The sequence below is a fragment of the Lissotriton helveticus genome, chromosome 7 (genome assembly GCF_964261635.1).
Source record: "Lissotriton helveticus chromosome 7, aLisHel1.1, whole genome shotgun sequence".
Taxonomy (NCBI): domain Eukaryota; kingdom Metazoa; phylum Chordata; class Amphibia; order Caudata; family Salamandridae; genus Lissotriton; species Lissotriton helveticus.
Window position 1 is genome coordinate 193959163 of NC_136068.1, and position 26993 is coordinate 193986155.

The 26993-nt window shown below is 42.5% G+C and overlaps 1 protein-coding gene across 2 annotated transcripts in view; it reads left to right on the forward strand.

The window, feature by feature from the left end:
• Nucleotides 1-26993, forward strand: part of RIMS4 (regulating synaptic membrane exocytosis 4) — a 456978-nt gene that overhangs the window by 350087 nt on the left and 79898 nt on the right. For both annotated transcript variants that reach the window (XM_078651922.1, XM_078651923.1), the window contains one exon: nt 24583-24695. In XM_078651922.1, coding sequence (XP_078508048.1) covers nt 24583-24695 — 113 coding nt within the window. The remainder of the gene's footprint in view (nt 1-24582; nt 24696-26993) is intronic.

The window sequence follows — 26993 nt, forward strand, 5'->3', positions numbered from 1 at the left end:
ATGCTTGCACAGCCTATCTACTGTTCATTGCTGAAAAACCCATAGCGGTATGTCCCATTTCTTTTACTGAGGATACATCTTTGAATTGTGTAAGGTTTGCTGCTTTAAAGTTGTGACAAACTCATGCATTTAACATATACGGCCTTGAGGTGTGCTCTCTTCAATAAAGTTGTACAGCAAACCACATAGGCCAGGAATCTTCACTCTTTGAGTAGACTTATTGCAGTCAACAGGATACACAGGTATACAAGTATAGAGGGCTCAAGGTGGTAGCTCCAACTGTCTGTGAAGCAATTCCAGTGCCTGGCCCAAACATTCTAAACAGGTAATACATGGAATACATTGGCAAGTACAAAGTAACATTCTAACATTTTTATATAAAGTGCACTGAGAAATGATGCACAGACACCACAGGCCTCAATTGGGTTTTCACCTGTGCTTAGTGATGCCGTAGCAGAGGTCCCTGTCCTCTCTATTAATAAACCAGCAGCGCATTGAATAAATACAGCCCCCTCCATCGGCCACATTGTTAATATGTGCTCAAGTCAACATGCCCACAACCCTTTGAAGGATATTTGCTTAGCTTAGTCCTCTGTATGATGTTCTCTTCCTGTTCAATTATTAGAGTGAATAGCGTGTGCTTTACATTTTTGTAATAGTACCAATCAAGTCTAATTTGGCCCTTAATGTATTTGAACCACATATTAAGACTTATACAGAATTCTTTTGCATAAATAACAAAAAAACGCGCTTTTCATTGAACCCATTCCATTCTTTGGGGCTTAGGATTTTGAGTGCACTTTGTGATTTGGTATTGCAGGTGGTTGCTAGAGCTCCCTTCATTGGATAAGTGCTGCCTCCGACAAGAGCCCTAATGACATGTGTGTATATATCTGCATGGATTGGCTGTGATTTCTCACAGTGCACCCATATCCCTCTCTCTCTATACACACAAGCATGCACGCACACACGCACACACACACACACACACCGGTGAGCACTGCAATAACGCTATTTATACACACCATGAAATGGTTGCAGGCTGTGATAACAAAGTTAGCCTCTGATCTGGCCCAAAGCATAAATGACAATGGGTGCTGGGGCCTGACCACAGGCGACCAGGGGCTGTTGGAAAGCAGCCATCTACTTATTTGGTTTGTTGATGACATAAGCTCTTGTAGGTAAATAAATATAGTACTTGTATAGCGCATGTATCACCGCAAGGGCATCAAGGCGCTTGTACGCATACCGCTGTGGAACGCTTCCTGGCTTTTCCCTGTGAAGTGTCCACTTCTAGGCACCCCCAGGGTGAAGCCAGGCCTCCCAGCACTGTTGGGGCCGTTGTGGAGATTAAGCAAGCTATTGCCCAGAGTTGCAGAGTGGGACCCATGATTAGAATAGGCACCGAGGCGAGAGAAAGAACAGGTCTGAGGGAATTATTGCGCCCAAGACCCGCCGAGTCAGGAATTGAACCCTGGTCCCGGGCCAGACCTCTGCATCAGGGTCTGCAGCTCTAATCATTGAGCCACACTTCTCCACAGGTAGGTACAACAAGTACATTAGCTACCCTACCTCTGAGTGCTTTCCAGAGATTTTATTTTTCCAGTGCCTTGGCCTCCAACCTGAGCTCCCTGTGGCCAAGAAGAGCAAACTTCAAGGGCAGGGGGGGAGCCAGGCAGCTGAAGCACAAATCAACACTGCCATCTTCAGCAGCATCCACGTCACCATGGTCAATGTTCACCAACATTGAACAGCTGGTAGGACAGAGTGGGAGGGGGGTGGTGGTGGTGAGAATTGGTCCTTTTTTTCCTCTTGCTTCCATAACACCAGTGCAGTGGCACATTCACAACTCAGCCAGCATTGTGGACCACATAGACGGTGAACATCTATACCTTAAACAATACCCCCACATACTTCATACACTCCTTGCATGTCTGTCATTTCCTCCTAATACTCTCATACATTGACATATATAAGTTAAAATTCTTAGCAGTACATTTCATTATCCTGTTTCTATGCTTTAGCCCTGCAGTTCTTAGCATTCCTCTCTCCCTGGTGGTTAGTGGACATCTCCCATTTACAGACACTGCTTGATATTTACAGTATGTTTTTTCCTGATTGGAAATATTCATATTACTTTAAGGGGAGGGGATAAATAATAGAAAGAGAAGAAATACATTTAGAAGAAGACCTGTTTTAATTTACTTGTCTATTTATTGGGGGGCAAATTAATTGCCGCTAAGGCGAGCACAGACCCTCAGGTGGCAAGCACTGCTGGATTGGCGCTGCCACAAGACAGGTAGTCGTACATCACTACCAATTGGTGTTGTCAGATTACGAGGCATTTTTTCTTAATGAATGCGTTGTGCTCCAGTAGATACTGGTTCTTTGCCTGGTATGCTGAAGTTGTAAGCAATTTTTCTGAAAGACCGTGAAGAGGAAGGTCCTAATACTTTTTGATAAACCAGAAAGTTGAACATTTTCTATTGACTATCCACATTAGAAATAGTTTTATAATTATTTTTAACAACTTTCAATGTGTTACATCCTTTAACGTTGAAGCCCTTTGATTTACAAACTAGGTAATCAGCTGGATGACAGTACATATACTGCTGCACATTTGTCTGTATGATCATTGATTAGAAGACCAGTAAGGCAAAACAGCTGAGCAGGAATGGATAGACCGATTGATCGATTCTTAATGTCTGACTGTTCAAATTGATACATAACTCGTAGACTTTGGGATGACTGCATGGCATTAGAACCGAATAATTCACTTCACTCCTGAATAACATTATCTTTTAGTTTCTCTTTAAAATATTATTTTATGACGTGGTAGATTCCATATATAATTTTTATTTTAATGACAGTAGATTCCTTTACCATGTGAGCAACGCAATTCGGGTAAATGATCAAATATTACAACAACAGGTGGGCAAGATCCATTATATTAACAAAGAACTGTCAAAACCACATCAGTAGCAGAGCCTCGAGTTAGGGATTTCTTGCCCAAGCATAATCTGCCATCCATAAACGAATTGCACAAAATGACCAAAGCCACTCGGAAGGTATTGTTAAAACAAGACATTAAACAGACCAGTTGCCTCTTAGACATCGAGAGGGCATCACTATGCAAAAGTTCTATATATATTCTGGAGTCCAATTTGACTCAGCGACAGCCATATTTAGATGTTAACTTGAGGACGAAAGCAATAACATCTTTTTTATACTTGGGACTCCTCTATTTACCTTGTATCAGTTTGATGCACAATGGAAAAACCTTTCACGAATAAAAAGCAAGTGCAGTCTGTGTAACTCAGAGAGGGAAACACTGGAATATGTAACCTATTTATGTCCCGAGTTGATGGACCATCCGCGGCCTGTGCAGGTGTGGTCGTGTTGGGGGGGGGGGTTAGGGGGGTATTCGACATACGACCACAAGGGAAAATTAAATAAATAGTACATTTTCCCTCATCATCCTCTGTTGAAATCCCCACCCGGCCCCACCGCTCTTACCTGCCAGGGCCGCGGCCGTGATGGACATTTGAAAGAATCTGCTGACATGGTCTTTTTTAATTCTTTAGTGGAAAAGTATCAAAAATCAAAATGGATTACACGATACAGTAATAACAGTTCATTATAATAATAATGATATAAAAGGACAAATGTTTGAGAAAACCAATGGTGTGGTGTCATAACATAACATTCCTTAACTAGTCGACTTTTGCAATGTCTAGAGTATAACTGGGTCCCACAGCTTTTTCAACTTTTGCCTTTTTGGTTTATGAGGAATTATCGTAAATTCCAAGCCACAGGTACCAATTAATTTGTGCCAAAACAACCTGGAATCAGGTGCTTTGCGTTGTAGACAGACCCTAGCAATTCACAATCTAGCCACTGTAGAAGCATAAAAATAAATTGAAGCCAGAGCTAGAGTAGCCCAGCATAATGAGTTTATGGTCATAATCAAATTGACATTGTAAACAATTATTTTATTTATGAAATACTGATGCCCAAAATAAGGAAAGAGATGGGCAAGTAGCAAAAATATAAACAGCATCTGCCCCTGACGCTGAGCAACGAAAACAGTCAGAGGATGCCCGAAGGCTCATTTTAAACAATCCATAAGGAGTATAAAATGTGTCATATAGGATCCTAAAAAAATTACCTGAAATCGAGACACGTTACAAATATCTTATGCCACCTGAACGCTGACCCGGATATCCTCCTCAAACACCGACACACTTAACTTCTTGGTCAATTTATTCACTAACTGTTGAAAATGCTCCTCACAGTATCCACTAGAGACCAAGGTGTTCTACAAAATGCTGATAGAGTGAGCTTTAGGCAAATGAGCAAAGCGCTCCCAAAATAAATTCGGAGATCTAGAAAATCATTAGCCGGCAGATGGGCGACGAAATCCCTGAGCTGCAGATATCTAAAGAAGCCCTGACGATGTGTACCATGAGAGCTTTGAAGCGACTCAAACGTCCCATTAGAGAACAATTGGCCAAGTTGTTCAATACTTTTGCCAGAATTGCAAATAGCCCTCCTGCATCTGCAGTGGCAAATTAGGATCCAGGCCAAGGGAAGTATGCTGATTGAAAAATAAAACTACTACAGATTGTTTTAAATGGAGTCCAAATCCTAAGATAAACAGTCAATGTCTTAAACCTAGTGCATTTGAAGTAAACTGTATCTGTCAGACCCCTATAGGTATTATAGTACAATTAAAAATCTGATACTCCAGAAACGGATAAGATAGCTGCAAGTCGAACCTGCCCATAATGGACATCAGTCGATACCTAACTGAAGAGAGAAAATAAAACCATAATGAAGGAAGGACCATACTGCCCTGATTACGCGGCATCTGTAAATACCGCATTCCACAGCGGGATTTTTTGTATCCCCAAATAAACCCCTGCCAACTAGCTGCTATTGTTTTTAAAAAAAACTGTTTAGGAAGATAAAGTGGTATGGCATGAAACAGATAAAAAAAAACTGAGGCAAAATGGCCATTTTAATCAAATTGCAGCGACCAATGAGCCCCAGATGGAGTTTATCCCATTTCCGGAACAGTGTCAATGAGTCATGGTAAAGCCCCTCATAATTGAAGGTGACCGTGTCCCTGATGGAAGGAGAGATGCGTACACCTAAGTAAGTAGCTTCCGTGACACGGCAGGGGTTAGCGGCTCTTAATACAGAGCCGGTTATTACTTACGTCTTACCGATAATCAGTTATACCCAGAGACTTTACTTAAATCAGTAGCCGCAGCCTCAATACCAATGAGTGCTAGCTATGGGGATGAAGAGAGAATGGCAATATCATCAGCATAAGCCTTTACCTTGCCCAAAAACTGATTACGGTACAGTGGGAGAATGACATCCGAAAACTTAACTCCTTGGATAAAGGGTTCCAAATATAGGGCAAATGATTAGGGGGCAACAGACAACCCTGCCAATTACATTTTCTTTTTGCATTGTCACCCGAGTGGGACGGATATGCCCAGACGTGGGTCCCGTGCTCTCCATGCCATGGACTGTAAAAACAGTAAAAAAACAGAAGGTGGTGGGGAGGGATCAATATCAAACTTTTTTGAGGTACAGGGACTCTATATTCCCATCCTTTGAGAACATAATTCTCAGCCTTACTTTATGAACTTTTTACATAATGATCACATGCCTAGTCATCATCACGATCACCAATTTTATTTATAGCGATCTGTACTTCAAAGTCGTATTTTCTTTTTTATATGTAATGTTATTAATCGTACAAAATACACATATATACTCACATCAAGATTTCACAATCAAATACAAATAAGGATAATAACAGCAAACAATATTCTAATACAAAAAATAATACTAAGTTTTTGTTTTTGTTTTCAAATCAGGGGGTACAGTAAAGAGGAAGTTGTGTATTCGCACAATCAGTTCTAATAAGTTCTGAAGCTAAGTTCCAAGATTGTGTACAACCAAACAATTAAATCAGGTACAAAATATCACAAAGACTCCTCTTGTCTGAAATGGCATGTCGACGCGGGTCCCGTGCTCTCCATGCCAATGGAGTCAAGCTATCCTGGCTGATGAGGGCTGAAAGTCCGAAACCGGTCCTAGGAGGCTTGTTTCCAGTCCAGGGAGGGCCTGGACTGGCAGTTTGGGCTGGACTGTTCCTATTGGGCGCCGGGTCAAGACTGATTTGCATATGTCTGGGTCCAAACTGGAATGGGCTGGTGAGCAACAAAATGATGAATTTAGGCCCAGATCTCTGTACTGGGATGAATGTATGACATTGTTCTGCATTCTGTCCATCAATTCTTCTTTTTGCAAGTACACCGTTGGAGCCTGAAAATGCCCAAAATGTACCCCATACTGACAATTTAAGCTGATAGTGATGCATATAAAGTTCTAATAGCAGTTATAAACTTCTATCCAAGACCCAGTCTTGCCTGGACCCTCCATAGAAAACCACATGAGGCCCTATCGAAAGCCTTTTCGGTGTCGAGCAGAATCAAACCTGCAGGCTCCTTCTTTGTTCCCGCAACATCCAAAACCAAAATAGCCATGTTGATAAGGGCTGTAGTGTCCCGTTATCAGCAACAATTAAAAAAAATTCTAAAGAAATGGAATCGGGGTCTGAACCTTTTCCTGAAGCTAAGTGAGACAATGCTTCCCAAATTTCTCCTCATGCAATGGACGCATCAAGCATCTTACCTTGAGTGGTAGAAAAGTGGGGAAAACTTATCTTATGCAAATAGTCCTTAACTGCTGCTACTGTGGGGGGAATCTCCTCAAGATAGAAAGTGACAAAAAAATTCCGAAACACAGCTTGAATATCCACAGGACCTGAATGATTGAATCTGAAATACTGGTGATTGTATTTTTGGATTGGCTATCTCTGATCTGAAAAGCTAGAAGCCGCCACTTCTCTACACTGTTTTCAAAGCAAAGAACCTGTATTTACCATTAGAACTGAATAATTCACTTCACTCCTGAATAACATTATCTTCTAGTTTCTTTTTAAAATATTCTTTTATGACGTGGTAGATTCCATATGTAATTTTTGTTTTAATGACAGTAGACTCCTTTACCATGTGAGCATCGCAATTCGGGTAAATGATCAAATATTATAACAACAGGTGGGCAAGATCCATTATATTAACAAAGAACTGTCAAAACCACATCAGTAGCAGAGCCGCGAGTTAGGGATTTCTTGCCCAAGCATAATCTGCCATCCATAAACGAATTGCACAAAATGACCAAAGCCACTCGGAAGGTATTGTTAAAACAAGACATTAAACAGACCAGTTGCCTCTTAGACATCGAGAGGGCATCACTATACAAAAGCTCTATATATATTCTTGAGTCTGATTTGACTCAGCGACAGCCATAATAAGATGTTAACTTGAGCACAAAAGCAATAACATCTTTTTTATGCTTGAGACTCCTCTATTTACCTTTTATCAGTTTGATGCACAATGGAAAAACCTTTCACGAATAAAAAGCAAGTGCAGTCTGTGTAACTCAGAGAGGGAAATACTGGAACATGTAACCTGTTTATGGCCCGAGTTGATGGACCAGCCGCGGCCTGTGCAGGTAAGGCCGGTGTGGCTGTGTTGGAGGGGGTCAACATACCACCACAAGGGAACATTAAATAAATAATTAATTTTCCCTCGTCATCGTCTGTTGAAATCCCCTCCCGGCCCCACCGCTCTTACCTATCCGGGCCCGCGGCTGTGATGGACATTCGAAATAATCTGCTGACACAGTCGTTTTTTATTCTTTATTGGAAAAGTATCAAAAATCAAAATGGATTGCACCATACTGTAATAACATATCATTATAATAATAATGATATAAAAGGACAAATGTATGAGAAAACCAATGGTGTGGTGTCATAACATAACATTCCTCAACTAGTTGACTTTTGCAATGTCTAGAGTATAAGTGGGTCCCACAGCTTTTTCAACTTTTGCCTTTTTGATTTATGATGAATGGTCGTAAATTCCAAGCCACAGGTACCAAGTAATTTGTGCCAAAGCAACCTGGAATCAGGTGCTTTGCTTTGTAGCCAGGCCCTAGCACATCACAATCTAGCCACTGTAGTAGCATAAAAATAAATTGAATCCAGATTGTGCAAAATAGAGCTAGAGTAGCCCAGCATAATGAGCTTATGGTCATAATCAAGTTGACATTGTAAACAATTATTTTATTTATGAAATACTGATGCACAAAATAAGGAAAGAGATGGGCAAGTAGCTAAAATATGAAGAGCAGCTGCCCCTGGCGCTGAGCAACAGAAACAGTCGGAGGTTGCCCGAAGGCTCATTTTAAACAATCTATAAGCAGTACAATATGTGTCATGTAGGATAATTTAAAAAGATGCCTGAAATCGAGACACGTTAAGAATATCTTGGGCCACCTGAACTCTGACCCGGATATCCTCCTCAGACACCGTCACACCTAACTTCTTGGTCAATTTATTCACTAACTGTTGAAAATGCTGCTCACAGGATCCACTAGAGACCAAGGTGTTCTACAGAATGCTGATAGAGTGAGCTTCAGGCAAATGAGCAAAGCGCTCCCAAAATCAATTGGGAGATATAGAAAAATCATTAGCCGGCAGATGGGCGACGAAATCCCTTAGCTGCAGATATCTAAAGACGCCCTGGCGATGTGTACCATGAGTGCCTTGAAGTGACTCCAATGTCCCATTAGAGAACAATTGGCCAAGTTGTTCAATACTTTTGCCAGAATTGCAAATAGCCCTCCTGCATCTGCAGTGGCCAATTAGGATTCAGGCCAAGGGAAGTATGCTGATTGAAAAATAAAATACTACAGAATGTTTTAAAAGAAGTCCAAATCCTAAGATAAATCCAATGTCTTAAACCTAGTGCATTTGAAGTAAACTGTATCTGTCAGACCCCCGTAGATATTATAGTACAATTAAAAATCTGATACTCCAGAAATAGATAAGTTAGTTGCAAGCCGAACCTGCCCATATCGGACATCAGTCGATACCTAACTGAAGAGAGAAAATATAACCTTAATGAAGGAAGGGCCATACTGCCCTTATTACGTGGCATCTGTATATACCGCATTGTACAGCAGGGTTTTTTGTATCTCCAAATAAACCCCTGCCAACTAGCTGCTACTTTTTAAAAACCTGTTTAGTGGTATAGCATGAGACAGATAAAGAAACAGAGGCAAAATTGCCATTTTAATCAAATTGCAGCGACCAATGAGCCGCAGATGGAGTTCATCCTATTTTCGGAAAAGTGTCAGTGATTCATGCTAAAGCCCCTCATAATTGAAGTCAACCCTGTCCCTCATGGAAGAAGAGATGTGGACACCTAAGTAAGTAGCTTCCGTGACATGGCAGGGGTTAGCGGCTTTTAATACAGAGCCAGTTATTACTTGCGTCTTACCGATAATCAGTTTGTACCCAGAGACTTTACTAAAATCAGTAGCCACAGTCTCAATACCAATGAGTGCTAGCTATGGGGATGAATAGAGAATGGCAATATCATCAGCATAAGCCTTTACCTTGCCCAAAAACTGATTACGGTACAGTGGGAGAATGACATCCGAAAACTTAACTCCTTGGATAAAGGGTTCCAAATATGGGGCAAATTATTAGGGGGGCAACAGACAACCCTGCATTTGTCACCCGAGTGGGACGGGTATGCCCAAACGTGGGTCCCGTGCTCTCCATGCCATGGACTGTAAAAACTGTAAAAACTGTAAAAAACTGTAAAACACAGAAGGTGATGGGGAGGGATCAATATCAAACTTTTTGGAGGTACAGGGACTCTTAATTCCCATCCTTTGAGAAAACAATTCTCAGCCATACTTTATTAAATTTTTACACAATGATCACATGCCTAGTCATCATCACGATCACCAATTTTATTTATAGCGATCTGTACTTCAAAGTCTTATTTTCTTTTTTATATGTAATGTTATTAATTGTACAAAATACACATATATACACACATCAGGATTTCACAATCAAATACAAATAAGGATAATAACAGCAAACAATATTCTAATACAAAAAATAATATTAAGTTTTTGTTTTTGTTTTTTCTTTTTTCACCTAAAAGATCATACAAAATCAAAGGAGTGTCCTCCTTTCAAATCAGGGAGTATCGTGTATTCGCACAATCAGTTCTAATACGTTCTGAACCTAAGTTCCAAGATTGTGTACAACCAAACAATTAAATCAAGTACAAAATATCACAAAGACTCCTCTTGTCTGAAATGGCATGTCGACGCGAGTCCCGTGCTCTCCATGCCAATGGAGTCAAGCTATCCTGGCTGATGAGGGCTGAAAGTCCGAAACTGGTCCTAAGAGGCTTGTTTCCAGTCCAGGGAGGACCTGGACTGGCAGTTTGGGCTGTACTGTTCCTATTGGGTGCCGGGTCAAGACTGATTTGCATATGTCTGGGTCCAAACTGGAATGGCCTGGTGAGCAACAAAATGATGGATTTAGGCCCAGATCTCTGTACTGGGGTGAATGTATGACATTGTTTGGCATTCTGTCCATCAATTCTTCTTTTTGCAAGTGCACAGTTGGAGCCTGAAAATGCCCAAACGTTACCCCATACTGACATTTTCAGCTGATAGTGATGCATATAACGTTCTAATAGCAGTTATAAACTTCTATCCAAGACCCATTCTTGCCTGGACCCTCCATAGAAAACCACATGAGACCCTGTCAAACGCGTTTTCGGTGTCGAGCAGAATCTAACCTGCAGGCTCTTCCTTTGTTCCCACAACATCCAAAACCAAAATAGCCATGTTGATAAGGACTGTAGTGTCCCGTCCTGTAATAAAGCTGTGCTGCATGTCATTGTCAGTGATTGGCCAAAATGTGAGGATATATTTTTGTGTCTGTGTTAATAATAATAATAAATGAGTTTATAAAGCGCCTGGTGACGCCTTCCCGGCGTGTCCCCGCGCTGTGGAGAGAGTAGCTGGATGCAGAGACCAAAATCATAGGGTATACAGGTGGGTTTTTAAGTTTTTTCTAAAACTGTTTTCTGTTTCAGCTAATCTGATGTGCGTGGGAAGGGTATTCCAGTGTTTAGCAGCCAGAGCGCGGAAAGAGCGACCACCCATCCTGGCCTTCTTTACGCGAGGAATTTTAAGGAGACCCTTCCCCATTGAGCGGAGAGCTCTATTTGGCTCATAGGGTATGGCTAAGTCTTTGAGATAATCAGGAGCTGTCCCGGAGATGATCCTGTAGCTAATGAGTAGTGCCTTAATGAAATTGGGCGGTATGAACTACAGTTAAGAGGGTCTTTGCCTTGGTTTAGAAAGATCGAAATATATGCCCCCCACCCCCAAGATACTGGCACTGATTGCAAAAAGGCTGGGGAATTTGAGAAGTGCTTCCAGTCTAATGACAAGATTATCAGCATAAATTAAAAAAATTCTAAAGGAATGAAATCGGGGTCTGAACCTTTCCCTGGAGCTAAGTGAGACCATGCTTCACAAATTTCTCCTTATGTAATGGACGCATCAAGCATCTTACCTTGAGTGGTAGAAACGTGGGGAAAACGTATCCCATGCAAATAGTCCTTAACTGCTGCTACTTAGGGGGGAATCTCCTCAAGATAGAAAGTGACAGAAAATTTCCGAAATACAGCTTGTATATCCGCAGGACCTGACTGGTTGAATCTGAAATACTGGTAATTGTATTTTTGGATAGGCTATCTCTGTACTGAAAAGCTAGCAGCCGACACTTCTCTACACTGTTTTCAAAGCAAAGAGCCTGTATTTGCCATGATATTTGATAGGCTCTGTTACAGATCTCCTTCTGTAGCTATATGTGCATGATTGTTTATTGGTCTAGTATCTTTTCTGCTTCATGGGTGGTGCTGTTAACCAAAGTGTTAGAGTTTTCTAATTCCAAAAGCAAAAGATCAGTGAAAGCCTGGTCTACCATAATTCTATCCTTCTTATCCCGCTGGATAGTGTAACTAAGGGTCTGATTATGATATTGGCGCAGTTGTGCTGGCTCTCCGCCGGCAGAGCAGCGCCAAACCCGTGCAAGGACCACCCTCCATATTATGAGTTGAACTCGTGTATGGTCCTTCAACTATCCCATGGTAGAGCCTGAAAAATAGGCACCACAATGGGAATGGCAAAAAAGTTCCAGCACTGCATGGATGGTCATGCCCATGCCGTGCTGGCACTTTGGAGGTATACATGTGCACACCCTGAATGTATCCCCGTGGCAAGGAGCCCATGAGGGCCTTGTAGGGCCCTCTTTGTTTCTCCACTGCCAGCCTTTACATGGCAGTGCTTCCGCTATGAAATGGCTGGCGGTGGCAGGGCTTGTGAGATGATCAACTGGACTGCATCAGTCCTGCTGAGCAAAGTTGTAATGCAGTGGACGTTGGACCGCCACCACGAGTCAGGCGATCGGAAGACCGCCAGACTCGAAATCAGGCCCTAAGTGTCTGCATGACAGCTTTCACCGCATCCCAAACTATTCTGGGAGAGGCCCTGTTTTATGAATAAAAAGTATTCTTCCAAACTGCTCGACATGTGGATCAAATAATGCTTTTCCAGCAGCAAATATTGAAAAGGAGCATACAGTTATACATAATTCATTTGTAAATTATGAATAATGTGTCAGGATCCACAAAATCGAAACAATATATTGCTCAAGGAGTCTTGAAATCTCTTTTTTAAAAATATTCTTTATTTGTAGTCAAATGCATCAGCCTAGCCAACGCGTCTTGTCCAACATGGACTTCCTCAAGGCTGTAAAAACAATTAGATGAACAACATTTCATTTTAAATATACACAAAAGGTTTAAAAGAAACCTAAGTAGAAAAGACCGGATAGACATAAAAAAAAAGGAGAGAAAAAACAATCAACCTCCAATAATATATATGCATTAATGTTAGAAGAGATTGTTTCCTCTCATGAGTGACTCCCTGCCTATATACATTCTTCATGCAATATTCCAATATCTAGCATTTTAGCTCAATAACAAAAAATACAGATAGGGTGTTATGATCTGAGAAGACACGTTGTTTCTATCTGGTTGAAAGATAGGGTACAACAGTACTACTTGCAAGAAATGTATCTATCCAAGAAAGGACCTTGTTTGATGCAGAGTAAGATGTATTACCAGATGCAGACCCCCAGCATGCAGGCCCCACATCCATACGAACAAGAGAACTAATTGCTTCCCTCAATGCAACACAAGGTTTTTCATACGCGATTCCTTTAGCATCGAACCTGAGGTAGTGTCCAGTTGTGGTCCTAATGGCATATTAAAATCACCACATAAAAAAAGGGGGGGCGTGCCATTGACACAGTTTAGATATTAAGAAGTTGAAAAGTGATGGATCATACTTGTTTGATGCAAACACCACACACACCGTTAGTTGGGCATTGTCCTTCCTTAGCTCTTCAATGGTCCACCTGCCTATCAAAAGCACAGACTACTGCATGTCACCGCACAAAAGACTCCTTTTTGACATCTTCCCCTTTTTTCTTTCTACTATCCAGACCCCAAAAAGACCAAAACACTCAAGTAAACCATTGCACTCACAACCCCAACCCACCTCCTCCCCATCCTCCACTCACCTCACTCTCTGCGGCTCGCTCCACCTATCTAAGAGGCCTAATCATAAGACCACAGACCACAGGAGCATTCCACAAAAAAGAAAGAAGGAGAGACTTAGAAAGCCTAGCAAACATCAGGACAGAAAGTCTTACACTATATATTAACAGAGAATGTTCTTCAAAAGAAAAAAAACCAAATCAGCACATATCAGGTATTAATTATGTTTCCAAGATTCCAAAAGAGCCTGAGCCTTAATCAAGTCTTGGCAAAAGAAAGATTGAACCTAGAAGAGGATTCACAAATTTGCCGGTTCCAGAAGAGAAGCAGTAGCCTCAAGTTTAGTGAAGGCTGGAATCAACTCCCTCAGCTTCCACCTGCACACCACTGTGTCATGACAAAAATCAGACAGCACAAAAATCTCAACTCCGCAGGATTTCACAGGGGTATGTGGTCAAGCTGGCTGGTGTAATAGCTGATGGTGGATACAATTGCCACATAGATCAGAATTGCACACAGGTATTTCAAGGCTCTCCCTTTAGAAGGCTTCTTAAACGGAAAATGGTGTGCCCACAGCACCCTGCAGTCAATGTCGCAGTCTTTTAATTGTGGAAATGATGGGCTAAATAGCTGCACAATGTAGCGTATGGAATCATAGCCCTCCTGTACTTCAAGAATACCTAGTACCCAAAGGTTATTTCAGCGCATACAATTTTCAATATCCTCTATTTTCTGTGAAATACTGGTAAGTCTTGTTTCATGAACTTCAACCTCAACCTGTGTTTTCTGTACAGGCAACTGCACAGACTGGTTCTCCATGTCATTTAGTCTCCCATAAAGAATATTCATATTTTTATACATTTTACGTAATGATAGCTGAATCTTAGAATGCTCAGACTTCACAGACAGAGACTCCTTTTGGTATTCCTCCTGAACAGATCATAAATAGCCGATAAAGATGTAGCAGGATGGCTGGGTGTGCCGCAAATGGAGCTTCTTTATACTGCTTAAGGCCCTAGTTTGACCATAGTACAAGCCATAGAGGGTGAGGAAATGGCAACAATCCGTGATGCGGCACATGCTGGTTCTGTCACTGCTTCAGAGAGCAATTTATCTTTATTTTCGTGTGAGTGTGGTACCTTCCGGCTCCCATGAAATGTCTTCATCATCATCCTCCCAAGCTGTATCATCCCACAGGCCTTTATCCCCATCCCTTTGCATAACAGTAGAAGGCATGCTCGTGCTGCCCCCAGCATGCTCAAATGCAGCCTGTTGTCATTTCTTCTTCCCATTCCTACTTTCTTCTCTTTTGTTGGCCCAGCCTTGACATCAGCCTGCTTACTGGTCATGACCCCAGTAGGGTGTGCCCACATTATAGTGTCCTCTGTAGAGACCCGGTCTTTATACATTGATGCCCTTGATTCACGGTCAAAATCTCAGCCCGCTGCAGAAGCGGAGCTTTCTCCATCCGACAAATCTGAGAGTGAAAAAAAATATGCTTCAGCATTTCTTGTCAGTCGGGTACGTATACTCCACTCTCAAGAAAGTTAGTGGCCAAAGATTGTGCTGGCGGAGAGTCAAGAACTTTAGAAGATACAGTTGGATTAGTATGTGAGCGCAAACCATCTTCTGAGTTAGTGTTATTGGTACCAGGCTCCATAACTTCCTGTGCTTGAAGCATCGGCTCACTGCTTTCTGTGCCCCCAACTAGTGCAATAGCAGTCACATCCATCTCAGAGGACTGTGTCGGCTGCTGATCGGCAAAGTAAGACCTGTAACCAGATGGAGCACATTTCAGGGGAGGAAAGCCAAAAGGTAAAGACCCTTGAACCACTTGCGCACTAACGAATGAGCCACCCACTTTACATGCCCATGGGTCTATATGGAGCCCCTCAGCCCCTTTACAAAAATAACGCTGAAACAGTCTTTTAATATGGAAGGGATGGGAACAATACATGAGGCAATTTTGTTATTTTTTCGGTGCACTTCACCAAAGCATGTGGAACCGTTTACTAAATGTTTTTCTTTAGAAATTAAGAGGTTTGGATGACAATTTTGATGATTTAAACATGCGAACAATTAGTACAAAAACCCTACAGTTTTATTCTTGGGTGGGGCGTCGATATTTAACTTAGTATTTTATGAGTTTAAAAAAAATATGTTTCACATACTGTATATGGCTTTACATGATTTATATCAGAAAATATTTTCCGATTTGAGGTGGGCGAGATCCATTTCATTTTTGCAACAAATACAATTAATAAAACTCTCATTGCTGCCTGTCAGTACTTTTATATACATGGCATGCCGATCTCTTGATTAACCGAAGCAGAAGGACCTAATAGAGCTGCGAAGTAATGATAAGCCAGAAATAATTATCCAAATTAATCATGTCAAGGAAAGTGACCAGGTTTCGATTAATTCCAGCCTCCCAGATATATCATTCCTCTGACACATCCTTCCATCCGACTTAAGATGTTATAGTCTGTGGTGATGTGAAGTAAAATACTAATTTCAAAACTATTAATAATTTGATTCTCTTCGTAATTCTGTATTAATGTGGTTGTAAACTTGCGTCATTGCTTCCAATTTATCAGTATACTTTATGTAAATGATAGACTCTGCTCCGACTATGATAAAGTGCCATTATATAATGACTCTTAGATTAGAGTAACCTTTTGATGCATTTACATGGTGCACTAAATGAAAAACTGAGTGCAAGAAAATATTACTTTGCTTGTTGTGGGTGGCAAATTAATTGTGATACCCTTGCGAAGTGAAACTCTCCATTTAGTACATTAGAAATATATTGTCAGGTGATACCACGCAATGTTTTTTGAATGCGCATGCTTGAGCGCACAGTACATAAGCGCATAACATGAAAACGCCGTGCTTCTTGGCGCTACTTTCAAGGAAGCATCTGGGTAGTTCAGACAGCGAGCAGTTACATTGACCTCCATTGCACTTGGTCAGTTCATATTTAGAGTAGAGAGGATTACAGAGACAGACGCCTCATAATATCTCCCACAGTGACTGTAGCGCTGAGATGAAGACATGGAATAGAATGGCGCTCAGTAGTGCGATAGCGGTCCATGTAGCATTTATCCTAATGTCCTGCCTCGGATCAGGGAGCTTTAGTGCAAAGGCTTGACTACAGCTATGACAGATCACAGTTTCACTCGGAATTTTATGTGGATGGGCCATTGAGGAAGCCCAGAGTGTCGTTTAAAGGCCAGAGCTGCAGACGTTGGAGCTGTGGATCCAGGTTCGAGTCTCGGCTTTGACTTAACATCCTGTGATTCTGGGCATATCACTTAATCTCCACGAGCCTACCAAAAATGAATGTGTCCTTGTGTAAACGTAACTGCTGCTCGTGAAATGCGCTTCAATGCCTTGGGGTCGAGTTCCCGCTATATAAAACTGAAAAAAGTAAGGGAATGTATGATAACTAGGATTGGTGTCACTACAACGCGTTTTTTTACAACGCATTCCGTTACATCGGAATTTTTACAACGCAGGATCCATTACATCGGATGCCATTACAACGCATGGCATTACATAGCAGATGCTATTACAACGCATGGCATTACATCGTAAGTATAGGTAAGTATATCTTTTTTAAAAAAATGTAATTAAGTTAATTTAATTAATTTAATTTAATTAATTTAATTAAAATACATTTTAAAATAGTAATTAATTTAATGTAATAAATTTAAATCTATTTATTTTATTTAATTTTAATAAAAATTTTAATTAATTTTAATTAATTAATATAATGAAATTAATTTAATTTAAATATTTTTAAACATTATAATTAAAATAAATTAATTAAAATATTTTATTTAATTTAATTAATTTAATTAAAAAATGTAATTAATATAATATAATTAATTTAATTTAATAAATATATTTTAATTAATTTATAAATGGTAAATATAATTTAATTAGCCCTAAGCACAAACCCAACCCTGAACCCTAAAACACCCCTGTACCCCAAAACCCAAACCCTACCCTGAAACCTAAAAACACCCCTGTACCCCAAAACCCAAACCCTACCCTGAAACCTAAAAACACCCCTGTATCCCAAAACCCAAACCCTACCCTGAAACCTAAAAACACCCCTGTACCCCAAAACCCAAACCCTACCCTGAAACCTAAAAACACCCCTTTACCCCAAAACCCAAACCCTACCCTGAAACCTAAAACACCCCTGTACCCCAAAACCCAAACCCTACCCTGAAACCTAAAAACACCCCAAAACCCAAACCCTACCCTGAAACCTAAAAACACCCCTGTACCCCAAAACCCAAACCCTACCCTGAAACCTAAAAACACCCCTGTACCCCAAAACCCAAACCCTACCCTGAAACCTAAAAACACCCCTGTATCCCAAAACCCAAACCCTACCCTGAAACCTAAAAACACCCCTGTACCCCAAAACCCAAACCCTACCCTGAAACCTAAAAACACCCCTGTATCCCAAAACCCAAACCCTACCCTGAAACCTAAAAACACCCCTTTACCCCAAAACCCAAACCCTACCCTGAAACCTAAAAACACCCCTGTATCCCAAAACCCAAACCCTACCCTGAAACCTAAAAACACCCCTGTACCCCAAAACCCAAACCCTACCCTGAAACCTAAAAACACCCCTGTACCCCAAAACCCAAACCCTACCCTGAAACCTAAAAACACCCCTGTACCCCAAAACCCAAACCCTACCCTGAAACCTAGAAACACCCCTGTACCCCAAAACCCAAACCCTACCCTGAAACCTAAAAACACCCCTGTACACCTGTACTTATTTTAAAAATTACTTTAATTAATATAATAAATAATAAATTAATAATATTAAAAAACATAAATAAATATATTTAATTATAATTAATATTAATAAAATAAAAAAAAATTAAATACTTACCTATACTTACGATGTAATGCCATGCGTTGTAATAGCATCTGCTATGTAATGCCATGCGTTGTAATGGCATCCGATGTAATGGATCCTGCGTTGTAAAAGTTCTGTTGTAAAAGCCTCCCGTTGTAAAAGTTGCGATGTAACGGTGCATTACCGATAACTATGCTCCCCTTGTGCCTTCACTTGATGTATGGGTGCTACTAAGAGCTTAGCATGAGCAGCTCAAAGGGCTTATAAAGGATGTTATATGCCTTCTGCTCCAACATTCCGATGTTTGTCTTGATGTGTCTCCCTTTTTAATTTAGAACATTCTATCCTTAGTGGATGGAATGTTCTAACAGCTTTATAGCTCTTCTGTCTCATGTTATACCTGTTGTTAAAGGCCCTCACCCACATTATAGGCACTCGCTTTCTGCTCGGGCCTATAACTTGGGTTCAGGGCCTTTAGCAACCAGTCTAGCCCTCGGCAGCAGGCTAAAAGGTTATATTAATGGCCTCAGGCAGTAATGAATTTGAATGGTGTCAAGCTATATTGACACTCAGTAGTAGCAGTAATAATGAGCTTCAGTGGTGACAGTATTGTGAACCCCAGTGCCCCATGCAAGCAATTCAAATCAATGGGACAAGTAGTCATGGGATTCAACTGGAGCAGCATTTACGATTGTCAGCAGCCTCACTATTAGCCATAGTGGCCCAAAGCAGGAATGATTGTCAATTGCCCTGAGCAGTAAGGATCATCAATGGTCCAAAGGACAATTGAACAATAATAGCCCCATGTGTGACTTAGCATTAATGGCCCAAAGCAGTCTTGATCAGCGATGTTTTAAAATCACTTGTGGTGATTTCTTTAAATCAAAAGTTATATTAATCTGTTGCTCTTTGTGCATTTCACTTTTCATAGAGCAAGATTATGTTATGAGATTTTGGAAAAATAAAGCTTTTTTTGTGTTGTAATCTCTCTTGTGTTGAGGAGCACTGGGGGAGAATTAAAAAAATAACATGATACTTGCGTAAACATACCACTTGCGTAATTTTGATGAAATGTAAAATTTTCCAATAGTGTTTCTTTCTTTCCTAATGCTAACCTTTTCCTGTATTTATAAACACCGAGAAAATGAAAAAAAAAATGTAATCATTTTTTGCAGTAATTTTGTAAAATGGAAATAATTATCTCTGGGGGGCCTCAATCCCTAAGAGTATTGGATTAATCCTCACCTTTGAAAGTGCTTTGGATTGGATTGGATTGGATTTGAGACTTATTAAGCGCTCGATTACCCGAAGGTGTCTTGGCGCTAATGTCCAGCTGATGAAAAGAACATCACGCTTTGTGATCAGTCAATCAATCATGTGTTTGTTAAGCACGACTACTCACCCGTAAGGGTCTCAAGGCGCCGGGGAGGAGCAGGTTCCAGTCCATCAAGGAGAGGGTCTGTCGAAAGCCAAGTTTTGAGGTTTCTCATGAAGATGGGGAGTGATGTCGTCTGTCTGAGGTGGAGTGGGAGGGCGTTCCAGGCTCTGGCCGCGAGAAAGGAGAAGGAGCGGACTCCTGATCTGGTCTTTCTGGCGCTGGGGACCACAGCGTAGAGCTGGGCTGATCGTAGGGTCTTTTGGGGTTCGTCAAAATTGAGTTGGCTGTTCAGGTATGCTGGTCCGGTGTTGTGGAGGGCTTTGTGTGTGTGGGTGAGGATCTTGAAGGTGATTCTAGTCTCGATGTGGAGCCAGTGGAGTGTGCACAGGTGCTGGGAGATGTGGCAGTGTCTTGGCAGGTTGAGGAGCAGTCTTACTGGGGTGTTCTGGATGTTTTGTAGCTTGCGGTGAGGTTTTTGTTTATTCTGGTGTAGAGTGTGTTGCCGTAGTCGAGTCTGCTGGTGACTAGGGCGTGAGTGACGGTCTTTCTGTGCTCGAGAGGGATCCATTAGAAGGTCTTGCGTAGGAGGCAGAGGCTGTGGAAGTAGGAGGATGCGACAGAGTTGATCTGGCGGTCCATTTTGAGCTAGGAGTCCAAGATAATTCCAAAGTTGAGTGCGTGGACCCTGGGGGTGGGTGGGCTTCCAAGGGCGGGGGGCCACCAAGTATCGTTCCAGGCGTTGGGTGTGGACCCATGATGAGTACTTCTGTTTTGTCTGTGTTGAGTTGTAGGTAGCTGCTTTTCATCCATTTTGCGACAGCTTCCATGCTTTCTTGAAAGTAATGTTTGGCTGCGTTGAGTTCCTTGGATAGGGAGAGGATGAGTTGGGTGTCGGCTGCGTATGAAACAATGTGTAGTCCGTGGGTTCTGGCGATGGGAGCGTGCGGAGCCATGTAGACATTGAAGAGCATGGGGCTGAGGGAGGATCTTTGGGGGATTCCGCAGGTGGTTGGTGTAGGGTCCGAAAGGAAGGGAGGGAGTCTGACCCGCTGCTTTCTGCCAGAGAGGAAAGAGAGGATCCAGTCGAGGGCCTTGTCCCGGATCCATGCATTGTGGAGTTTGCGTGTTAGGGTGCGGTGGGAGACTGTGTCAAGGGCCACTGAGAGGTCGAGGAGGATGAGGGCTACTGTTTCTCCTTTGTCCAGTAAGGAGCGGATGTCCCTGTTGCAGCGAGGAGGGCGGTTTCAATGCTGTGGTTTTTTCTGAAGCCGGATTGGGAGGAGTCAAGGATGTTGTGCTCTTCGATGAAGGTGGCGAGTTAGCTGTTGATGGCTTTCTCGATGACTTTCGCTGGGAACGGGAGCAGGGAGATGGGTCTGTAGATTTTGAGGTCGGTGGGGTCCTCCGAGGGCTTCTTCAGGAGGCGTATTTCCAGTCATCGGGGAAGGAAGCGGTTGCCAGGGAGCAGTTGATGGTGTGGCGAAGCATGGGTGCGATGGTGTCGGCAGCTCTGTTGAAGATGTGGTGGGGACAGGGGTCTGTGGGGGCCCCGGAATGGATTGAGTTCATCGTCTTCAGTGTGTTGTCGGTGGTGAGGGCTGTCAAGCTGCCAATAGTTGTTTTCAGGGTGTCGTGGGTGGCTGGTGAGGGTTCAGTGTGTTGGTTGTCTTTGTCAAAGTTGTTGTAGATGTTCTTGATTTTTTAGTGGAAGAAGTCGCTGAGTTCGTTGCAGAGGTCTTGTGAGGGAGGAATGTCAGTAGATCCGCTGGTGGGTTGGGTGAACTCCTTGATGATGCTGAAGAGTTCTTTGCTGTTTTGTGCGTGTCTGGAGATTCTGTCTTTGATCGCTGTTTTTCTTGTATTTCTGATGTGTTGGTGGTGGGCGTTGGTGGCGGTACTAAAGTTGTTGTGGGCTTCTGTGGATTTAGAGATCCTCCAGGCCTTTTCGAGGTGGTGACATGTGCGTCTGGACACTTGGAGTTCGGTGGTAAACCATCTGACTTTCTTGGTGTGCGTGTTGTTGTTCTTCTTGAGGGGGGCTATGGTGTTGGCGCTGTCGGAGATCCATCTGTGCAGGGTTCTGGCTGCGGTGTTGGGGTCATCGTCTTTCGCAGTGGTTGGGGTCGAGTTGCCGAGTGAGGAGGCAAGCTGGTCATCTGTGATTTTGGTCCAGTTTCTTCATGGAAGCAGGTGCTGGGGTCTGTGGGTGGTGGGTATTTTGAAGGTGAAGTGGATGCATCGATGGTCTGTTCACTGGAGTTCAGTGGTGTGGCTGAAAGTGATGGAGTTTCCTGTGGTGAAGAGGGGGTCGAGGGTGTCTCCTGCTGAATCCAGGGGTTCCCTCATGATCTGGGGGAGTCTAATGTTGTAGAGGTTGTCCAGGAGGGATGTGGTGTTGGGGTCTAGTTGGTTGTCTAGGTGGAAGTTGAGGTCTCCCAGCAGGGTGTAGTTGGTGGATGCGATGGCTTGCGGGGAGATGACGTCCGTGATGGAGTTGGTGAAAGGTCCACGGGAAGCCCCTGTCAACCAGTTTCTCAGCCTCCTCCTGACCTTACCCAAGAGCAGGGCCGTGCCATGCCATCTTAACGCTTAGGCTCGCTGGGCAGTTGCCCAGTGGCCCCATGAGCATAGGGGCTCCATGCAGACCAGAATTTAACTCAAATATTTAGTTAGACATGTTTATTCCTGTGTGTGGTTGTTTGGGCAGGGCCCAGTGTGCTGCCTTGCCCATGGGCCTATAATGTTGCTAAGTCAGCCCTGTACAAAGGCAGGAGAATTGAAGGTAACCCCTTCCACAACTTGCTCAATGGCACATTTGCACAATTACTAATTACACATTGCACAACTACAAACTTCTGCAACTGCTGTGACTTCTGAGCATTCTTCATTTCGGACAGGTGAGAGCAGCCCCAGAGTGTTGTTGACAATGGCAAACAGGGCCGGTGGCGGCTTACAACTTTAAAATATGGTGAGGCACAATGCCCGAAAAACTCACCATGTTTGCTGCACTCACTGGTACGGGATCCTGGCGAGTGCAGCAGGAAAGGGAAGAACTTCCCTCCTTTTTCAGCGTGAACCCAACCAATCCCGGAGCTGCAGAGCAACTCCAGGATTGGTTGGAGCAGGCTACTCTAGCACTCTTTTTGAGGCTGTGGGCCTGCGGCTGTAATCCCTGCTGTTTGACAGTGTTGGAACTGGAGACTTCAAAAGTGCGCATGACAGATGGCTGGCTGTAGACAGCCAGGCAATCTGTCATGTGCAGTGGCGGGGCTGGAGAGATACCGAAATTGTTGGAATCACTTGGCCCCACCCCCTGCCCTCACACTAATAAATACCATTTTATTACAATTTGTAAAAGGTTTGAACGAGCCTGTGACAAATTATAATAAAATGGTATTTATTACCATTTTAAAAACGTGTGTTTAACTGCTGCACTTGTAGCAGGTGGGGTGTCACTCCTCCACCCTCGAGAAGGAACCGCCCCTGTCACTAGGGAAGTTGTTCCATATCCTTGTCCTAAAGTTAGGGCGAGGGACAGTATTCCGGGGCAGTTGTTAACTGCTCCAGTTCTCCCTATTCTGCTGTATTTTGTGAGGAAGAGTGGGACAGCTGACCCTCTTTTTCCGAAGGGCTGGAAGGGTTGTTTACCCCCACACCTACTAATTTCATCCCCATTTTACCAATGACAGTGGAGATTAGCGCCATTTTGAAAAATAAAACAAAAAGTTCTCGGGATAGCGCACAACTGCCATGGTGTCCTGTTTACAATTGTGAGCAGGGCAGCAGGTAGGTTTCACAGGTCTTGGTCGTACTTCATCCTCTGTTTTTTTAGAATGAAGTAGAACCAGTCCCGGTGACCTTTCTGCAGTAACAGGTGGTACTATTACCTAAGGATAATTTACTCATGGTATCAGCAGCAACAGTGGAAAAAGTTCACTTGGCCAGCTAGCATATGTGTTGGTTACACACAGATGCCTCCAGCAGGCCCATGAACTATCTGAGCTATCTTCTACATCAACAAGCATGTATTAGAGGATGCTCGGATATAAGGTTATAAATGGATCTTTCTGTGCCCTTGAAGGGCCATTTATCCCATTTGTGCATGCACACCTGTGCCATGTGACACACAGACATGCCCTTAGGGCATGTCTGTGTGCCACATGGCACATATGCCTGTATTGGGGGTGCTAGAGGGTGTCAAAGTGACACCCCCTGCACCCTTGCTGAAATCGGTATTTACCGAATCTGTAAATACCGATTCGGTAATGCCCATTGATTCCTATGGGCTTCAATGCCCATAGGAATCAATGGGCATTACCGATTCGGTATTTACAGAAACGGTAAATACCGAATCTTAACGATTCGGTATTTACCGAATCTGAAATACCTACATCTCCCCTCCTCTTTTTTACCACTTCTTAAATACCAATTCGGTATGAATCGGTATTTAAGAAGTGGTAAAAAAGATTTACCTACATCGGGCCCTTTATGAGCTATAAAATGTTACATGTTGTCAGTCATTCTCATATTGTATAAGATTTTTGTTTTGGAGTAATTGTTGTCACATTATAGAAATGCAACTCTAATATTTTGAAATATTAACAAAACCAACTGTATCGTTCAATAAAAGATCATGAATAACTAATATTTGTCCAGTTATTAATCATGTGTTTCATCAATAAGTCTGTATCCAATAAGGAAATTGATTACCTTTTGTTTATTTCCAGCCTGAATTACAGCGGAATGTGTCTAGCATCTAATGGACAATTTAGTGACTTCCTATCTGGTATGGGACCAGCACAATTCGTTGGCAGACAGACACTGGCAACCACGTCACTGGGTAATTGATAATAATTGTATTATTAAGTCACAATAGCTATGTTATATAAAGCTAATACCGCAATAGGGTTGTAAACTTAATACTCAAGATCTTTGTTCTGATAACTTTCTTGCTTTGGCCAGCTCCTCAAAAAGGAGGACTAACAAGAAGATTAAAAACGCCACATTTTTATATTTACTTCTAAAACAAATTGTTTAGGATTTATAAGAAAACCATACATGTTTTTGGTTCTATACAGCATAATTAGCAATACCCAATTTACACGTTTCAAAAAATCTCGAAAAACTGTAAATAATTCTATAATACCTGGGGCCTCATTATTGAGGCCATGCGTCACTTTTACGCCGCCGGTAAATGTGACGCACCAGCAGCGTTAAAAAATGTGCCTTGTTGCACCATATTTACAAAGTGACGCATCTAGGTAGATGCGTCACTTTGTAAACCCCTGCGCTACATTATACCTACGCCAGGTATAATATATGCAGGGGGGCGTTCCAACGCAAGAAAGGGTCCTAGAAGTGACGCAGTGAAATCTATAATATTTCACTGCACCACTTCTAGGACACAAATGCGTCAATTTCTTACGCCTAACTCACAGCAGGCGTAAGACTGACGCAGGCTCTTTCACATTGGGCTTGCCCCATGTGAAAGGACGCATTGCTGGAGTTGCGTCACTTTTGTCACACACTCCAGCAATGCGTCACTTTTGCGCCATACAGATACGTCAGAAATACTGACGTATCTGTAACTCCTTGCGCCATGATGCGTCATACTGTAAATATGACGCATCATTGGTGTCGCAAGGAGGGCGCAGTGAAAAGTGACGCATCGCTGTTTTCACGCAGCGATGCGTCACTTTTCATAAATGAGGCCCCTATTGTTTAAAATAATCTTAAGGAAAATTCATCAAAAGCAATAGATACATTAATCAGGGATGGCCGGTGCAACTGTAACTCAATCACCCCATGAAACGTAAGGTTCGAGCAGCTGATGATATGGTGTTATATATAAGGTAATCAGCAAACAAAAAACTTGATTGGGTGTGAATCAGGGTCATATTCACAAAGTCAATGGATGAAAAGTAGGAAATAAATTCTTTGCCTGTAGATTTTCAGCTAAATTTGGAATACATTTACAACTTTGAAGTGAGTCACAACGATTTTCCGGAGTTCTCCTGGAATGTGTGAATATTGCAGATTTCCAGGAGTGCTCAGTCAAAAGGCCTGCATGCGAATTTTCATCCAGCGTGAAATGTTCACATGTATTAAAAAAATAAAAATAATGTAATTTATAGAGCGCCTGGTTGCACCCAACAGTGTTAGGATACAGTCCCCCGAAAAGAGAACAGAGAGCAGCTAGGAAAACCAAAGGAGAAAACATAAACAAAGTCCCCAAGGAAAAACTCAGATTAGAGTTGGAAGAGCCAGATTTTTCAATCTTTATGGAAGATGCTCTCAGACGTCTCGGCTCTCAGGGTAAGTGGTAGGGAGTTCCACTTTTTAGCTGTCAGATATCCAAAGGAACGTGCCCCCTTTCTGGCCCTTTGGACTATAGGCACTATGACCAGATGTGCTCCCGTCGACCTCAAATTGTGTACGGGATTATGTGGAGTTAACATAGGGTGTAGATAATAAGGACCTCTTCTCCACAAAATTCTGTGGCAGTAGCACATTGCTTTGTAGATGATCCTTTTATCCACTGGCAACCAGTGGAGGGTATCCAGGGCCCTGGCAGAAGAGGCTCTTCTGGGAAGGTTTAGGACCAATAGTACAGCCGGATTCCGAATGTGTTGCAGTTTATTCAGGCATTTTTATGCGGCTCCTAAGTATAGTATATTGCCATAGTCCATCTGGGATGTGACTAGAGCATGTACAAGAATTTTCTTGGCCGATAGAGGTAGTAAGTCTAGGGTCTTTTTTAGGACTTTGAGAGTCCCGAAGCATTTTCCAACAACTTTCTTGATTTGATTCTCAAAGGAGAGTTTAGAGTCAAACCAGATCCCGAGATTTTTTGTTTCATCCTTGGGGGATGGGGTTGGGCTCCAGGTCTGTAGCCACCATGCTGAGGACCAAACAGAGGGGGTCTTCTCCACGATCAGCACCTTCATCTTACAGCAGTTCAATTTAAGGCAGTTGTTAGACATCCAGGTGGCAAGCTCTCCTAGACAAGAGGAAAACTGGTTGGCCGCTTCCTCCAAATCTTGGGATGGGGTGACAATCAGTTGCATATCGTCCGCATAAGATATGATGGCCACTTTGTATTTATCTATAATTTCTGTCAAGGGGGCCAAGGTACAGA